This window comes from Cyprinodon tularosa, unplaced genomic scaffold (genome assembly GCF_016077235.1).
Source record: "Cyprinodon tularosa strain WSP-4 unplaced genomic scaffold, ASM1607723v1 ctg170, whole genome shotgun sequence".
Taxonomy (NCBI): domain Eukaryota; kingdom Metazoa; phylum Chordata; class Actinopteri; order Cyprinodontiformes; family Cyprinodontidae; genus Cyprinodon; species Cyprinodon tularosa.
In genome coordinates this window covers 95,710-112,305 of record NW_024038532.1, presented here as the reverse complement: position 1 = coordinate 112,305, position 16,596 = coordinate 95,710, and the positions used below count along the sequence as shown (strand labels likewise).

Below are 16,596 nucleotides of genomic sequence, written 5' to 3'. Positions count from 1 at the left end.
GAGGTCATGTGAAAGATATCCATTCATTTGCTATACACCAGTAATTCTATTCAATTCAGTTTATTTATATAGCGCCAATTCACAACCTATGTCATCTCAAGAAACTTTACAGAGACAATTCATTCAGATCATACAGTATAGCCTTGTCCCCCTGCGACCCCGTGATCCAAATGAGCCAATGAGCTGTCAGTCTGGGTTGCTGCTGCTGCAACTTTAAAGGAATAGTACACCCAAAACATGATTAGCCTTCATTTTCTACTCACCCCCATGCTGAACAACACTCTGGAGTACTTTTTTGATATCTCAAATGCATCTGGAGATCTGGGAGGCTTCTTGCTGTCTGCTGACATTCAAATAATGGAGGTCTATGGCGCCCGAGGCAGAAAGGTCCATAAAAGTCCACAAAAAACGTGTCAATATTCCTCCATACTGCTCGTCCAATGTATTCCAAGTGTCCTGAGTGGGTAGCATCCAGAATTTACTCGAAACGAAGTCATTTAGAATGTTTTTAGAGCATAAACAGTAGTGTATAGTATTTCCTAAAAGCGCGCACATGCGCGTTCACGACGCTACGGAAACCGCAGCAGACCAAACCAGATGAAAGTGCGCATTCAGCTCGGCAAAGAACTCATGCTCTTCCTCAACACTGAAGCCCTCAGACATTTTTATTTCGTTGTTTCTTTCTTTGCACAGGTAAACAGCACATTTCTTCTTCTACGCTTGCATTATCGGCAGAGCAGACGCTGAATGCGCACTTTCATCTGGTTTGGTCTGCCGGCTTCCGTAGCGTCCTGAACGCGCTGGCGCGCGCTTTCAGGAAATACTATACACTACTGTTTATGCTCTAAAAACATTCTAAATGACTTTGTTTCGAGTAAATTATGGACGCTACCCACTCAGGACACTTGGAATACATTGGACGAGCAGTATGGAGGAATATTGACACGTTTTTTTGTGGACTTTTATGGACCTTTCTGCCTCGGGCGCCATAGACCTCCATTATTTGAATGTAAGCAGACAGCAAGAAGCCTCCCAGATCTCCAGATGCATTTGAGATATCAAAAAAGTACTCCAGGGTGTTGTTCAGCATGGGGGTGAGTAGAAAATGAAGGCTAATCATATTTTGGGTGTACTATTCCTTTAAGACAGAAAAAAGATTTAAAAAATAACAAATGATCAGTTCAGCTGTTTTATAGAATAAGTGAATCAGGAAATTGTCTATATACCAAACTGAACAATTGTTGTTCTCTACTCTTTAGATTTTAAAATGGAACAATTTTTCTATTTTTTTATGTTTATTTTTCTATATAAAAAGTCCATGTAACATGGATGCTTAAACACTTCATTTGAATTCAGTGTTAAATTATGTTTAAAGTAACAGATTATAATTAAAAATGTCTCCTGACCTTTACTGGTTGATGATTTTCTTTATTTGGACCCGCTGATTTTTAACCCTATAATGCCAAATGTATCATATTTGATACATACGGTTACTGAAATGTTTTGCGTCTGACACGTTTTGCATAATTTAATGGTAAAAACTTTGCTCAAAATCCTATTGTACACAATCAGATATACCTGATAACAGCCAGTAGAAGACTAGACAAAAAATAATCTTGACTTATCGCATAGTAAAAAAATATTAGTATCAAAAATGTATTTCTGTTTTTTCTTTTTACATATTTTGTTAAAAGGCCAAATAAGGACTTCAAACCAAAAAAAAAAAAGTAATTTTCTGTTTTGTTTTATTCTTGGATCGGGCTTTAAAGGGTTAAAAAAAATGGGAAAATTTTCTATTTTTTTATGTATATTTTTCTATTTAAAAAGTCAATGTAACATGGATGCATAAAACCTCATTTTATTTCAGTGTTAAATTCTGTTTAAAGTAAGAGATTATAATTAAAAATGTCTCCGGATCTTTACTGGTTGATGGTTTTCTTTATTAGGACCCGCTGATTTTTAATTGGTTACCCCTGCTATAGTGTATCCATTAAAGGTAGAGGTATATTCACATTCTTTTTCCCCCGACATCTAATGGAGCATTATAAAGGAAAAAGGTCAGAAATATAAACAGTGAGGGAGTTTTTTCTTCTTCTTCTCCAAGAAATCCTATTAGATAGCATATAAATTGAAGTAGGAGCGGTAAGGCAAATGTTGGTGGTAGAAATACAGATACAAACATTTCCAGACAAAACAATTTGGATTTTAGGAAGACGATCCTTCTGTTTGTGTCAGCAGCGGTAAAATCTGAGACAGCCTTATTGCAGAAAGAAGGATGGAAACAGAAAAGGTTCCTTTAGCAGGCAGCCGGGGGAGATTCTTACTTGGACCTGTCAGAGGATGAGAGAGATGGAAGTGACTCATCTTTGTGATCCTTGTATATGCATTACAAGATGATGTGAGGGGGAGGAGAAAGGAGAGGCAGGGGGCAGAAACAAGCAGATGGATCCAGACACAAACTGACAAGGATGAGCAGCAACATTGTCCTCTGTGAATCACAACAAACATCTCTAAATGCTCATTGTGCAGAAATATAACAATATCCTGCAGCCAGTAATTGTTCTAAAGTAAGAATAGCACTACTTCAATGTACATTTACGCAAGGAGAGATAAGAAGTAGTTATTCTAAACAATTAATCTGTTCCCAATGGAAGTTTCTGCAAAAACTGAGCAACAGATTCATCCTAATATTTGATTTGATTTAAAAAAAAATGTAAAAACACTGAATAAAATAACGCAACTGCTTTTTGCATTTACTAAATCATATTAAGTTACTTTAACAGAATTGTTTTATGTCTTATATGATTAAGTTAATGCCAAAAATGTTTGCATTATTTTTTTTTCAGTGTACAGATAGAAAACTATAAATGAAGGCAATTTTTTAAAGTAAAAAGTGAAACATTTGTATAAAAAAAAACAACAACAAAAAAAACAATTACATCTAAACAAAATAAGACATTTGAGCAAAAAAAAAACATTACAGCATTTATAAAATCCATGTTTATCTTAAATACTTTATATTTCAGAGCAGTCAAAGTATTTCCAGTAATAACATAAAGTATGTTTTTTGTATTAGTGTACCTTTAATTGGCACAGTATGGATAATAACATTAGAACAATGAAGCCTGTGTATAAACAAGAAATTTCATTTCAACATAAACTTTGTGTTTCTTTGGTAGATGTCTCCTACTAACTACTCACTCAGAGAGAGACAGACATTTTAAATAATTTACATTATTATCATTAAGTTTATTTACTTCAGTTAATCATTGAGTTTATCGTATTAATTAGACACAGACAGATGTTTTAAAGCCATTATCTCTGGTAATGAGAATATAGAAAATGTTAAAAAGGGTTCAGATATTAAAAAAAATGCATAATCTAATTATTAGTAAACATGACTGTCATAGTGAATGTTGGTTTCACAAGATATGAAAAATCGGTTTAATTTTTCTATAAATACTGAAATACAGTAATTATTCTTTTATTCTTGTTTTAAGGTTCTTAAAAATACCAAAACTGTTCATTTTATTTTTATGTCTAATTTTGTAATTTTCACAAATTAAGTTTTGGTTACATCAACAGTTTTCTTTTTGTCTCACTCTATTTGTTGATTGAATCACAACTTTTTACCTTCGCTAATTAAAAAGAAAATAAATAAAATAATGAAGTGATTAATTTTAGGGCCGGGAAGTTAAATAATTTAAATTCTTAATGAAATTATCAGTTACAAAAATGGGATTCTTGGAAAATGAATGTCAGGGTGACATCACTTTTTATTCCCTAGATATTTACTCATAAGTGATAAACTAGCTGACTGTGTATCATCACTAAGCTGCTAACATTGAGTTTGTTGTGTTTTCATTGTTTGTTGTGAAACATTGTTTTACCAGCATTTTTTAAGCTTGGTTTTATTTTTGTCTTGTTAGACCCTCTCCCAGAGGATATGATTAAAAATGAAAGCTATTTTTTTAAGTTATGTATCCAGTTTAAAATTTATATTATGAAATTGAAGGGAGAAAAAATTAATCAATGGGGTCTGGGAGGAAAACAAATATCACATATTAGATTTTTAAGCCAAATCGACGGGAGAGGATTAGGGCCACCGGAAAAAAAAAAAAGAAGAAAAAAGTTAACTGATTGCAAAATTTTATTTCATTTTAATATGGGAAAAAAGTCAGGATTCTGACTTTAATCTCATAATTCTGACTTAATCTCACTTTAATTTCATAATTCTGAGATTAAAAATCAGAATTTTGACTTTAATTACAGAATTCTAATTTAAACTCGCAATTCTGACTTAATCTCAGAATTCTGACTTTAATCTCATACGTAATTCTAATTTGATGTCAGAACTCTGACCTAATCTCATAATTCTGACTTAATCTCACTTTCTTAATCTCACTTTAATTTCATAATTCTGAGATTAAAAATCAGAATTTTTACTTTTATTCCAAAATTCAAATTTAAACTCAGAATTCTGACCTAAATCTCACAATTCAGACTTAATCTCAGAATTCTGACTTTAATCTCAGAATTCTGAGATTAAAGTCAGAATTTTGACTTTAATTCCAGAATTCTTATTTAATTTCAGAATTCTGACTTAATCTCAGAATTCTGAGATTAAAGTCAGAATTTTGACTTTATTCCAGAATTCTAATTTAATCTCAGAATCCTGACTTAATCTCAGAATTCTGACTTTAATCTCATAATTCTAATTTGATCTCAGAACTCTGACCTAATCTCATAATTCTGACTTCATCTCACTTTCTTAATCTCACTTTAATTTCATAAATGTGAGATTAAAAACAGAATTTTGACTTTAATTCCAGAATTCTAATTTAATCTCAGAATCCTGACTTAATCTCAGAATTCTGACTTTAATCTCATAATTCTAATTTGATCTCAGAACTCTGACCTAATCTCATAATTCTGACTTCATCTCACTTTCTTAATCTCACTTTAATTTCATAAATGTGAGATTAAAAACAGAATTTTGACTTTAATTCCAGAATTCTAATTTAATCTCAGAATCCTGACTTAATCTCAGAATTCTGACTTTAATCTCATAATTCTAATTTGATCTCAGAACTCTGACCTAATCTCATAATTCTGACTTAATCTCACTTTCTTAATCTCACATTAATTTGATAATTCTGAGATAAAAAATCAGAATTTTTACTTTTATTCCAAAATTCAAATTTAAACTCAGAATTCTGACCTAAATCTCACAATTCTGACTTACTCTCAGAATTCTGACTGAGATTAAAGTCAGAATTTTGACTTTAATTCCAGAATTTTAATTTAATCTCAGAATCCTGACCTAATCTCAGAATTCTGACATTTTTTTTCCACATTAAATTGAATAAAAATTTTAAAAATCAGTCAACTTTTTTTTTTTTTTTTGTGGCCCTAATCCTCTTCTGTACACATTGCTCAGCCCTACTGTACTTGATTCCACATGTTTACTGATGATCTGCTCCGCTTTTTGATTGGGGCAGAAAGAATCACCCACGGTCTCATTTCTATCTGAGCCGCCCCTGACTCCTAATGTAAAGCAGTCACCGGGTTTAAACGGAACTTTGTGAAAATGTTCTTTTCATGCATTCCTGGGCTAAATTACAGATGACTGAGATCCCCCACATGTGTTCATGTGACAGTGAACCGTCCATCCCAGCAGCCCGCAGGCTTTGGTTCCGGACCGACACAAGGAGCGTCTTTCAAACAGCCGCAGCGGGAGTTTATCTCTGGACTTTGGATCCGATCATGTTCTGACAGCAGGAGGGCGCAGAGAGTCCAGGAGCCGCTGGCTGAGCTCCGCACCGATGGATTTCCACAGCATCTGCTCCTTTGAGTATTTCCAGCAGAGCTGCAGTCAATACGGCTATGAGGGGGACCTGAGCGGCCTGGTGGAGCAGGAGTTCAGCCGAAGCAAAGGTAGAGATGGTCTGAAGCGCTGCTCAGAGGACCGAGGCTGCTGCCTCTGACTAACAGGCCTGTTTTCCTCCATCTAACAGGACTAGTTTATCTGGATCATGCTGCAGCCACTCTCTACCCGGACTCTCTGCTCAGGGACTATTTCCGGGACATTTCCACCAATCTGTACGGTGAGGAAACAGAAAATAGTTGTTTCGGTTACATGTTATTAGTAAACAGCGCTTCCTGGAAGTGAAATGTGACGCGCAGTGGCGCTTCTAGACCCAATTTACCAGGGGCGACAGTTTTGTTTTTTCATGGGGGCACCAGAGGCGTAGCCATAAATTTTTATAAGGGTGTCCAGGCAATAACCAATGTGCACTGAGGGGTGGCCGAAAGCAGATAGGCTCCAGGGTCAAGCCAAAGATAAGACGAATTATACTTTCCTAAAGCCTTCGATGACAAATAGACACATATATTTAAACATCCGTGTAAGAGCCAATTTGAGACAAATTCATCTATAGTTTTAAAAAGGGTTAAAATACAAGATTGATAATTAAATTTAAAAAACTCTAATATTAAAAGCATAGAACATAGAAATGCAATTTGAAATGCATATTGCTGTAATTGTATACGTGTTTTTTTGTCGTTTTTTTTTTTGTTTGCTTTTACGTACTGTACTGTAAGGACTGAGGGAAAAACAGATATGCTGGAAGCAACACAGTTTTTGACCGAATTTAATTTACATGAATGTGGATGTTGTCTTATTTTTGTTTTCTTTTAATAAATATCACAAGTTGAAGAACATTATCTGGAATTGCTTGCGTTTCAATACTAGTTGCTAGACTGTTTTTCCATGCGGTACAGAAGAAACTAAAGGAGCTGGAGTGCCCCTACAATCCATGCTTTCTAGAAAAAGGTATAGTGGATAAAGTTCTTTCAGGTTTGAGTTTTGGGGTGAACATCTTTTCCATTGTCATTATTTACCTACTTTAATCAATAATCATTCTGCATAAAATTGATATTTACAAGTACTAATATCTACATAAATCAAATATTTAATACATTTTTATTAAAATAGGTATCTTTGATTTCACAGAAGCCTCCTAGATGACTTGCAGAGAGATTCATTTTCTTTTTACCCCATAAAACACAAAATCTAGTTCTGAAAATAGCATGAATTTTATACTTATCATCTTTAATGTCAGTATATAGATGTGTATAATTAACCACAGGGTTTTTGTTGTCAAGAATATAGAAAATAGTAATATATGAAAAATTAAAATGAATATTCCACTTGAGAGTATTACACACACAGATAGAAACTGTTTGGAAAACAAAGATTAGCTTACTGTTTTCTTGTTTATTTGATTTTATTATGTCTGTTAGTATAACAGAGATCATAAAAGTAAGATAAATGATACAAGAGATTACATTAGTATAATGTAATCTCTTATTTCATTTATCAAAGCTATTTTATTTGTTATATTTAGCACACTATAGGTTATATTTGCACATTGTTGTTACAGCTAAAACAAAAAAAAATAAATAAAGAACAGGACTAGTTTACTGTAAATAAACTCCAGAATAGTTAATTTTTATTACTTTTAGTAACACTAGATGACTGTAAACAGCCCTGCGTTGAGTTTATAGTAGGTGTGTAAATGATGTGATCATCGTCGCCATGATGATAACGCTGGCAGAAAGGAAGGAGGTAGGAACAGGAAGTAGGAGGTTTCTAGAGATATTTTCTTTAGAATAAAGATCTTGTAAAATTAGCATCTGTTGCTAAGGAGCTATTTGGTCAATTTCAGACCTCATCCATGTTCAGACAAACTAGTGATGGTGAGATGAAGCCTCATGAGGCATTGAACCATTTGGCCAAATTGCTTCAACGATCCCCACAGTTCATGAGGCTTCATGTGAACATGTCACCACCTACTGGTGGACAGCAGAACTACAGTTTGTAATAAAATCTGTGATTTTTTTGCAACTGTTTTTCTTTTTTTCCACTTTTAAGTTCCTTTGAAATTGTTAATGGTTGGTGTTTAAAATGAAATCCTTTGTAAGTTCTTTTTTTTAAATGTAAAATTTCTTAGAACAATCACTTATGCACTGGAAAAAAATCCAAATCTAGATAAGTCATTTTTTCTTAGAATAAGTGCATTTGTTCTTGGATTGAGGAGGTAAAGGAGACATTTTGCCAATGGAACAAGACAATTTACTCTTAAAATTAGAAAACACAATTGCATTGTCTTATTTCAAGAGCATATTATCTAAATATCTGATTTTAAGAGTAAAATTGGTCATTCCGTTGGCAAACTATCTCATTTACCTGCTGAAATTAAGGGTAAATATACTTAATTTAAGACATTTTTTACTCATTTTTAGATCGATTTTGCAGTGTGGTTCACAGTTTTTCTGCCATTTTAGTGAAATAAACTCAAGCGGGCAGTGAAAGTGTTTGTGCAAATCGGGTAATGATAAGCAAAATGAAAGGTGTCAGTCATTTTTATTCAAACATGATAGTTTTTCCACGTTTTTTGATTTTAATCAGGTCGGAAGTTGTGTTCAACCAATCTTTTGACTAAAACCGACCCAATTTACCCAATCTATATTTTTACTTGGGTAAAACAATGAAAATTAGTCTCATCAGCCAAAATAATTAAGTTTAATCCCAACTTTCCAAAGTCAGACAGGTGTTGAACCAGCAACCTCTAGCATGAGGGTATGAGTTTTACAACTGACGCCCATTATACAGTGAACCATTGCACAGAGAAAATACTACTTAATAGTGAGGTGTTCATACTGATTTTGTCCGGTGACTTGCTCACATTTTGATCATTAAATTGTTTATTCTGACCAAAATAGTTTTAAGCAACTAGATTGGTTGGGAAACCAATCTATTCTTAGAATCTATCCAAACTTTATCCAGCTGATAGCATCTCTGCTCCAAACTCCCACATCTTGACTGAACACTGAGGCTGTTTAGATGCCTGTCAAAATTCTTGCGCTTCCCGAACCACTTCCCGAAGCGGTCACGTGGTTTCACGGTAGCGAGGCTTCGCACGTCATCAATTTTGGCCCCTCCCCTAAATGAATCACGCCTCGACACGTGCTTCGGGGGAAACGCCCCCTCCATTACTCGACACACGCCTCGAAGCCTCGGCTCATCTCATAACATCACTAGGACAGACCTGTCTGCTGTATTCCTTGTTTTTTGTCTTTATTGTTCTCCAAAGAACATCTAGAACAACAGGATTTATACACTGCAAAAAATTGAAATCTAAATAAGTCATTTTTTCTTGCAATAAGTGCATTTTTTCTTGAATTGAGGAGGTAATTGAGACACTTTGCCAATGGAACAAGACAATTTACATTTAAAATAAGAAAACACAAATGCATTGTCTTATTTCAAGTGAAAATTATCTAATTATCTTATTTTTAGACTAAAAATACAAATTCCATTGGCAAATTATCTTATTTACCTTCTCAAATTAATGTTAAATACACTTAATTTTAGACATTTGTTTCTCATTTTTAGATGCTTTTTTGCAGTGCACTGAGAGTAACCTACACACACACGTGGTCTGTATTAATTAGGAATATTTATTATTGGGGTAAAGGAATAAAAAATTTAAACCTATTATTTTTTTCATACGCTTCACAGTTTGAAAGCTTGTGGTTCAAAGCGGCCTTTAATTCCTGATTTCTTTTTTGAAACCCTTTGAAGGAACTCCTCTATTAAAACCTTTTTTTCCTGTTTTTTAGGAAACCCCCACAGCCACAATCCCAGCAGCAGCTTGACACATGATACCGTGGAGCGGGTCCGAGACAGGTGATGCCTCATGGCGCCATTCCATGACAGCCAAAATATGGCTGTCTTAAAGACTAAAACCTGGTCATTTTCTTGCAGAGTGTTGCAGCATTTCAATACCACCTCCAAAGCATACTCCGTGATCTTCACCTCTGGTTGTACAGCGGCTCTCAAGCTTGTAGCCGAGAGCTTTCCTTGGAGCTCCCCGACTGAGAGGGAAGCTGGGAGCTTCTTCTCTTATCTTACAGACAGCCACACGTCTGTTGTTGGCATTAGAGGACTGACTTCAGCCCTGGGGGTAGTTGCCCTGCCTGTCTCCCCACAGGAACTGACAAACAGGGCGAAGGACGGAGTTCAGGGAGAAGATGTTTTCTGCCAAACGCCGCACCTTTTCTGCTACCCGGCACAGAGCAACTTCTCAGGGAGGAAGTATCCTCTTAGCCATGTGAGAGGCATCCAGGCGAGACGTCTTTACCCAGCGTGCGACCGCCCAGGCCGCTGGTTTGTGCTGCTCGATGCAGCTTCGCACGTCAGCTGTTCCCCTCTAAACCTGCATGACTGCCCTGCTGATTTCATTCCCATTTCCTTCTACAAGATATTTGGCTTCCCAACAGGTTTGGGGGCCCTTCTTGTCCGTAACGAGGCAGCAGGAATACTAAAAAAGTCTTATTTCGGAGGAGGCACAGCAGCAGCTTACCTTTCTAGAGAGGATTATTATGTGCAGGCAGAAAACATTTCTGACAGGTAAAGTCTTGTTAAATCCAATAAAATCCTCCTGATTCTGTATTTTTTTATCTGAACTGCACCGTGTCTTATTTTCATAATAAAGATTTGAAGACGGTACGGCCTCCTTCTTGGATATTATTGCTTTAAACCATGCGTTTGAATCTCTTTACCGGATGACAGGTATGATTCATTTTAAAATGTCTTTTATATGTAGTTTATTCATAAAAGGAACCTGCACTGGGGTAACACCAAAACTGTTATCGTCTTTATCTGTTTCCGCCTGCAGGCGGCATGCACAACATCCAGCAGCACACTTTTGGCTTGGCACGTTACACTTACATGCTGCTCTCAAGTCTTTGCCATGGCAACGGTAGACCAGTAGCGCGGATATACACCGAGGGCCAGTTTGAGAGTCCAATCACTCAGGGAGCAATCCTGAACTTCAACCTCCTGGATTCTTGCGGGCAGATAATTGGATACTCTCAGGTACATGGGATTGAGGGGATTCATTTCATATTTTAATTGCTTAATGAATTCATGTTTATGCGTAGGAAGGTCTGGTAAAACGCCGCAGCGGTCCTCTCTTTGCTCTCCTCCGTAGGTAGACAGAATGGCCTGTTTGTACAATATTCATGTGCGAACAGGTTGCTTCTGCAACACCGGGGCCTGTCAGGCCTTCCTTAGGATCACTGACCAGCAAATGAAGAGAAACCTTAAGGTAGGAAACTGCAGAGTTCTAATAATTATCATGTATATTTTAGTCTTTTGGCCAAACAGCACAAATCAGCCAAAAAAATAGGAAAGTGGAAGGTAAGGCAAGGCAAGGCAAGGCAGCTTTATTTGTATAGCACATTTCAGCAACAGCGCAATTCAAAGTGCTTTACATAAAATCTGTCAAATAAATAAATAAAACACAGAAGAAACAGTTAAAAATAAAACACAAGAATAAAAATGACTGTTTTTACATTACACTTTACATTTTTGGATAGGTCAGAGTGTTGACATTAAAATAACCATTCCAGGAACTGGTTTCACTGAGATATAAATTTGGCACAGAGACCTCTTTTAAAGGAATAGTACACCCAAAACATGATTAGCCTTCATTTTCTACTCACCCCCATGCTGAACAACACTCTAGAGTACTTTTTTGATATCTCAAATGCATCTGGAGATCTGGGAGGCTTCAGCAAGAAGAAGAGTAGAAAATGAAGGCTAATCATGTTTTGGGTGTACTATTCCTTTAAGAATCAGAAGGACAAGAAAACATGTTCAAGCATCAAAATTTGCCCCATATTGTGACCTATACCTAAAACTTGAACACGATCTGGGTCATTACCAAATTTTAATGAATTGTTCCTTGGCATGAGGTGCAGCTTTGGAAGCAATTTCCTTAAAATTCTTTCATAAGTTCATAAATAAGGCACAGCGTGTGGCTGCAGCCTCTGGTGTTTGTTCTGCTCTCACCTTCTTCATTCACTCTGCTTTCTTATTTGATCAGATGACCCCCCCAGACCTCTAAGTGAACTAGCAGGTCAGAAATGTATTTTGGCCCTAAACCTTTTAGCAGAGGTGGAAAAAGTACTAAAATATCATACTCAAGTAAAAGTACCAATACTTGGATGAAATATTACTCAAGTACAAGTAAAATTACCCATCAGAAAAATTACTCAAGTAAAAGTAATAAGTAGCTAATTTAAAATGTATTTTAAGTAAAAGTTACTTAGTTACATAAAAAAAAAAAAACTGTTGAACGGGGCAGGGGACCTCTCCCATGTAGTAAAAATATGACAAGGAGTCATAAATCATAAATCCAAAACTATTTAGTTGCTGCCAGTTCAGTCACCTTTGGCAGACACATCTGGCATTGCATGATGATCCTGTTGGCCCTACTTGAATTTAAATGAAAAGCAGTCTTTCAAATGTGGCCAAGGATTTTCGTCTTTTTGGGCAGCAGAATTCGATGTTTCAGCTAGCATTTCTAGTGAAACGTTCTCTGAACCGTCGTCGCTCTCCTGATCCACCTCCATCTCGTTCCCAATCTCCTACAGAAACACTTGCTGCCTGGTAGCCTAGATCTACATGCTGATCACGTCACTCGCTGTAGTGCTTCCGGGCCCCATTTTTTGTCTTCCTTTCGGTTTTCCAAAGTTTTTTTTTAACTCAGTAACGGATGGAATTTGTAATGTCACTCAAAATGTAATCAAGTAAAATTTAAATTACCGATTTTAAAAACTACTTGAAAAATACAAACTACTTGGAAAATACAAAATACACAAAAAACCTACTCAATACAGTAACTTGAGTAAATATATTTCGTTACTTTCCACCTTTGCCATTTAGTGATTTATAAACTAGCAAAAGTACTTTTGAAATCAATTTTTTGAGACACAGGAAGCCAGTGTAAGGACTTCAGAACTGGATTGATGTGATCCAGTCTCTTGGTCTTAGTGAGGACTCCAGCAGCAGCGTTCTGAATCAGCTGCAGCTGTCTTGTTTGATTTTTTTTTAGGGAGACTGGTAAAGACCCCGTTACAGTAGTCAAGTCTACTGAAGATGAAAGCATGGACAAGTTTTTCCAAGTCCTGTTGACACATAAGTCCTTTAACCCTTCATATATTCTAAAGGTGACAATTGTAATTGTCTTAATGTGGCTGTTAATATTCATGACTACACCAAGATTTCTGGCTTTGTCTGTTGTTTTTAACATTGTTGTTTGAAGCTGAGCGCAGACTTTTAATCGTTCCTCTTTTGCTCCAAAAACAACCACCTCAGTTTTTCCCCTCATTTAATTTCAGAAAGTTCTGGCATCCAGCCATTAATTTGTTCTATGCACTTAGTCAGTTTTTGTATTGGACTATAGTCCCCTGGAGATAAGGTTATATAAATTTGTGTGTCGTCCGCATAACTATGGTAACTTATTTAGTTGTTTTCCATAATCTGAGCCAGTGGAAGCATGTAGATGTTAAACAGAAGAGGCCCCAGAATGGAGCCTTGGGGAACTCCGCACGTCATTTTTGTACGCTCAGATGTTTAATTACCTATTGACACAGGTAACTGAAAGACATTTTTTATATGATTAATCAAGTAATGCAAGTTTTGTCTCAGATTCTGAGCAACATTTAGGCCTGGACTTTGACTAGACCATTCTCACACATTAATTCCTTGTGTGTATTTCCACTGCTGGGCTCCATGTCTTGCGTACAGAACAGCTGCTGAGGCTGAACTGTTAATTCTTAGAGATATTGATTTAGAGGTCGGGAGCCAATATTTTCAGCAGTAAAACTATAACTATCACTTAAATCACAGCCACTACACTTTATAGCTCATGTAAAGTCACTTTGAAGTACATGAAAAAAGGAGGAGGAGGAGAAGGAGCCCAGTTGTGGTAATAATTTCTACAATCTGTAACCTAATTCAAATCAATTTAATGTAGGAGTTTATTCAATAAACTTAAAGTGTAACTAAACACCTAGTGCAACTTTTTTAAAGATAAACTAAATGATACGGTCTTAGCGGAGGTATAAGCCAGTGTACATTTCAGACAAGAAAAAAATCTAAATCTAGATAAGTCACTTTTCCTTAAAATAAGTGCATTTTTTCTTGAATTGAGAAGGTAAAAGAGACATTTTGCCAATACAACAAAACAATTTACATTTAAAATAAGAAAAAAACAACTGCATTGTCTTATTTCAAGTGCATCTTATCTAAATATTTTATTTTAAGAGTAAAAATACTAATTCCATTGGCAAACCATCATATTTACCTACTCAAATTAAGGGTAAATACACATAATTTAAGACATTTTTACTTATTTCTAGATTGTTTTTCCAGTGTTGTGATTTTTGTTGAAAAAATGAGAACAAAAAAACATGCCATTATTACCAGATTTTTGTTTGTTTTTTTCAATCAAAATAATAATAATAATAAAAAAAAAACTTAAATGGTGTCTGAGAGGTTGGTGTTTAATTGTGCTGACAGTCACCTTTCTGAACCAGGAAGCAAGCTTTGTTTGAACCATCTAGTCTCCAAGGTAACTGTTTCTGGTCTGATCACCTGATCTGAAGTGTTCAGGTGTTTTTTTTTTTTCATTTATATGTCAGAGTTTGTTGAGTTGGTGGACAGACCCAACATGCAGAGGTGGAGACTGAAGTGGGTTCTTGCAGGTTTATTCTTAAGAAGATTCCACTAAGTGTCTCTGGAGATCTGCTGAGATCCTGGCTGAACCTTTAGAGAACCTGTGGAGAACAGTGGAACCGTGGAGGCTGGTTTCTGGGGTGCAGGAACCTTTGAGGCTGGCAGAGTCCTTAAAAAAGGCTTTAGGGCTGCCTGAGCCCCCAGACAGGACCAGGAGGCTGGCTTTGTGAGGAGTGGAGTATGGAGATTATAGAACTGCTGCAGTGATGCATTGGGGACGACGAGGCCTGCAGTTTAATAGTTTCCTGAGCGAGGACAGGCTAGAAGCTGGTGGAGTAGACTCAGGATGAGGCGGCCCAGAGAACCCAAGAAGAAATGGGGAATTCCAAAGGTGGCATCTTTGAGATGAGGAATGCCTTATGCAAGTTATCATTTTGGTTGAAAAAAAAGTAACGAAACTGATAATACTTTTTTGTTTTAGTTTTAAATAAAAAAAATTAAAAAAAAGATTCCTGAATGTACTCTGAGCACTATCTTCCTAACCTGACTCCGCCAGATGGATTTGCTTCGCATATCCATCTGGAAACCTTCGGTTGAAGTAATTTTGGGAAGGGGCGAAAATACTGGTTAGCTGATTGGCCTATGTTGGTGATAGACGGGCCAAATAAACCAATCAGATCAACGAAGCATATGACGTACTAACAGACAGACGACGAAAACACAACCACAAGCCAGGCTACTCTTGCCGAAACCAGTCGGGAGAAGAGCAAAAACATCTTTTCCTCTGAGAAAAGCCTCCAGAGCAGTGTTTTGCTCTTCTTTCAGTGAAGAAATACTCTGTAATTCCGATAAAACTTGCTTGATAGCCACGCTAACGCTAGTTTCATAGGCTGAAGCCGCCATGTTCTTTAGACTGAACTGTCGCGCTTCTCGTTGCGTCACACCTCAACCCGCCTCAAAGCCAACGCTGATTGGACGTTCGTTTGGTGAACGGGTCCAAATTTTCTTTAACGGAGAGTCTCCAGACTGATCTGCGAGTGAAACCTTGAAAGCTCGCGAGATCAGGATGGTCTCACGAGGCTACTATCTTCCTGCTACTGTGCAAATATTTGCATTTTCAGTTAAACATGTTTCATTCTGCAATATTTGGCCCTAAATCCATCTTAGTGCTGCCCTCTATGGTTTGAAACGTGGACGCTGCTGTCAAATGTTCCCTTTGGTTAAAACGAAAAATCTCTTAATCAAAGCCCAGAGTTGGTGAATAACGCTGCCTAGGATTTACCTCATAACTTGGCCTCTATGGCCAATGGTGCGTCCGTAACGCCGCTCTAACTGCTATTTTGATTTTTTGGTACAAACATGCCATAAAACTTTCCAATAAAGTTAAAAAACAAACAACTGAACATTCTTCCAAGTCTGAAGACGTCTTGTTTTCCATCCAGGAAGCTTTTTCAATTTAAATTTTGAATTGAAAAAACCTCCGGAATGGGAAGCGAAACATCTTCAAACTTGGAAACGACGTCCAGTGGATTGTTTTCAACTTTTTTTTGGAATGACTATGACCTGGATGACTGAGAATGTTCACCAGCATGCCACAAAACTATGTCAGTCACACATGTTCTACCATGGCGACTCAGGAGTCTGAACTGATAGCTTTAATAGTAGGGTTTTTCAGGTGAGCATATTTTTACCTATCAGTCAGTATCTACTTTTATTTTAGGGGCCGTTTCCCTAATCCTGACTACTTGGCCTTTTATCTCTGCCCACTTTTGCTTTTTTTAAAGTTTGACTGAGAGCAGGTTTATGCTTTTACTTTGGGTTTAGTTAAACTTTACAGATATTTGATAACTAGAGCTTGAAAGAAGTGTTCATTTGGAGGGAAAGAAAAAAGAGCGTCAGCAGGAGGGCGTCTTTTCTTATCCTTGTTAACAATCCAATGGGTTTGTCTTTACTTGTGCCTCAGAATATAATCTGTTTTAATCTCTGAAATAATACTTTGAATA

At 36.5% G+C, this 16,596-nt stretch overlaps 1 protein-coding gene across 2 annotated transcripts in view; it reads left to right on the top strand.

Annotated features, from left to right (window-relative positions):
- Nucleotides 1–5,543: 5,543 nt before the first annotated feature.
- The window catches only part of mocos (molybdenum cofactor sulfurase), a 28,329-nt gene continuing 17,276 nt past the window's right edge, over nt 5,544–16,596 (top strand). Inside the window, exons 1-7 of one of the 2 annotated variants that reach the window (XM_038281431.1) lie at nt 5,544–5,937; nt 6,018–6,107; nt 9,688–9,754; nt 9,833–10,477; nt 10,563–10,639; nt 10,746–10,945; nt 11,061–11,177. In XM_038281431.1, the coding sequence (XP_038137359.1) occupies nt 5,826–5,937; nt 6,018–6,107; nt 9,688–9,754; nt 9,833–10,477; nt 10,563–10,639; nt 10,746–10,945; nt 11,061–11,177 (1,308 nt within the window). In that variant the 5' untranslated portion in view covers nt 5,544–5,825. The remainder of the gene's footprint in view (nt 5,938–6,017; nt 6,108–9,687; nt 9,755–9,832; nt 10,478–10,562; nt 10,640–10,745; nt 10,946–11,060; nt 11,178–16,596) is intronic. The other variant, XM_038281429.1, reaches the window with a different exon arrangement.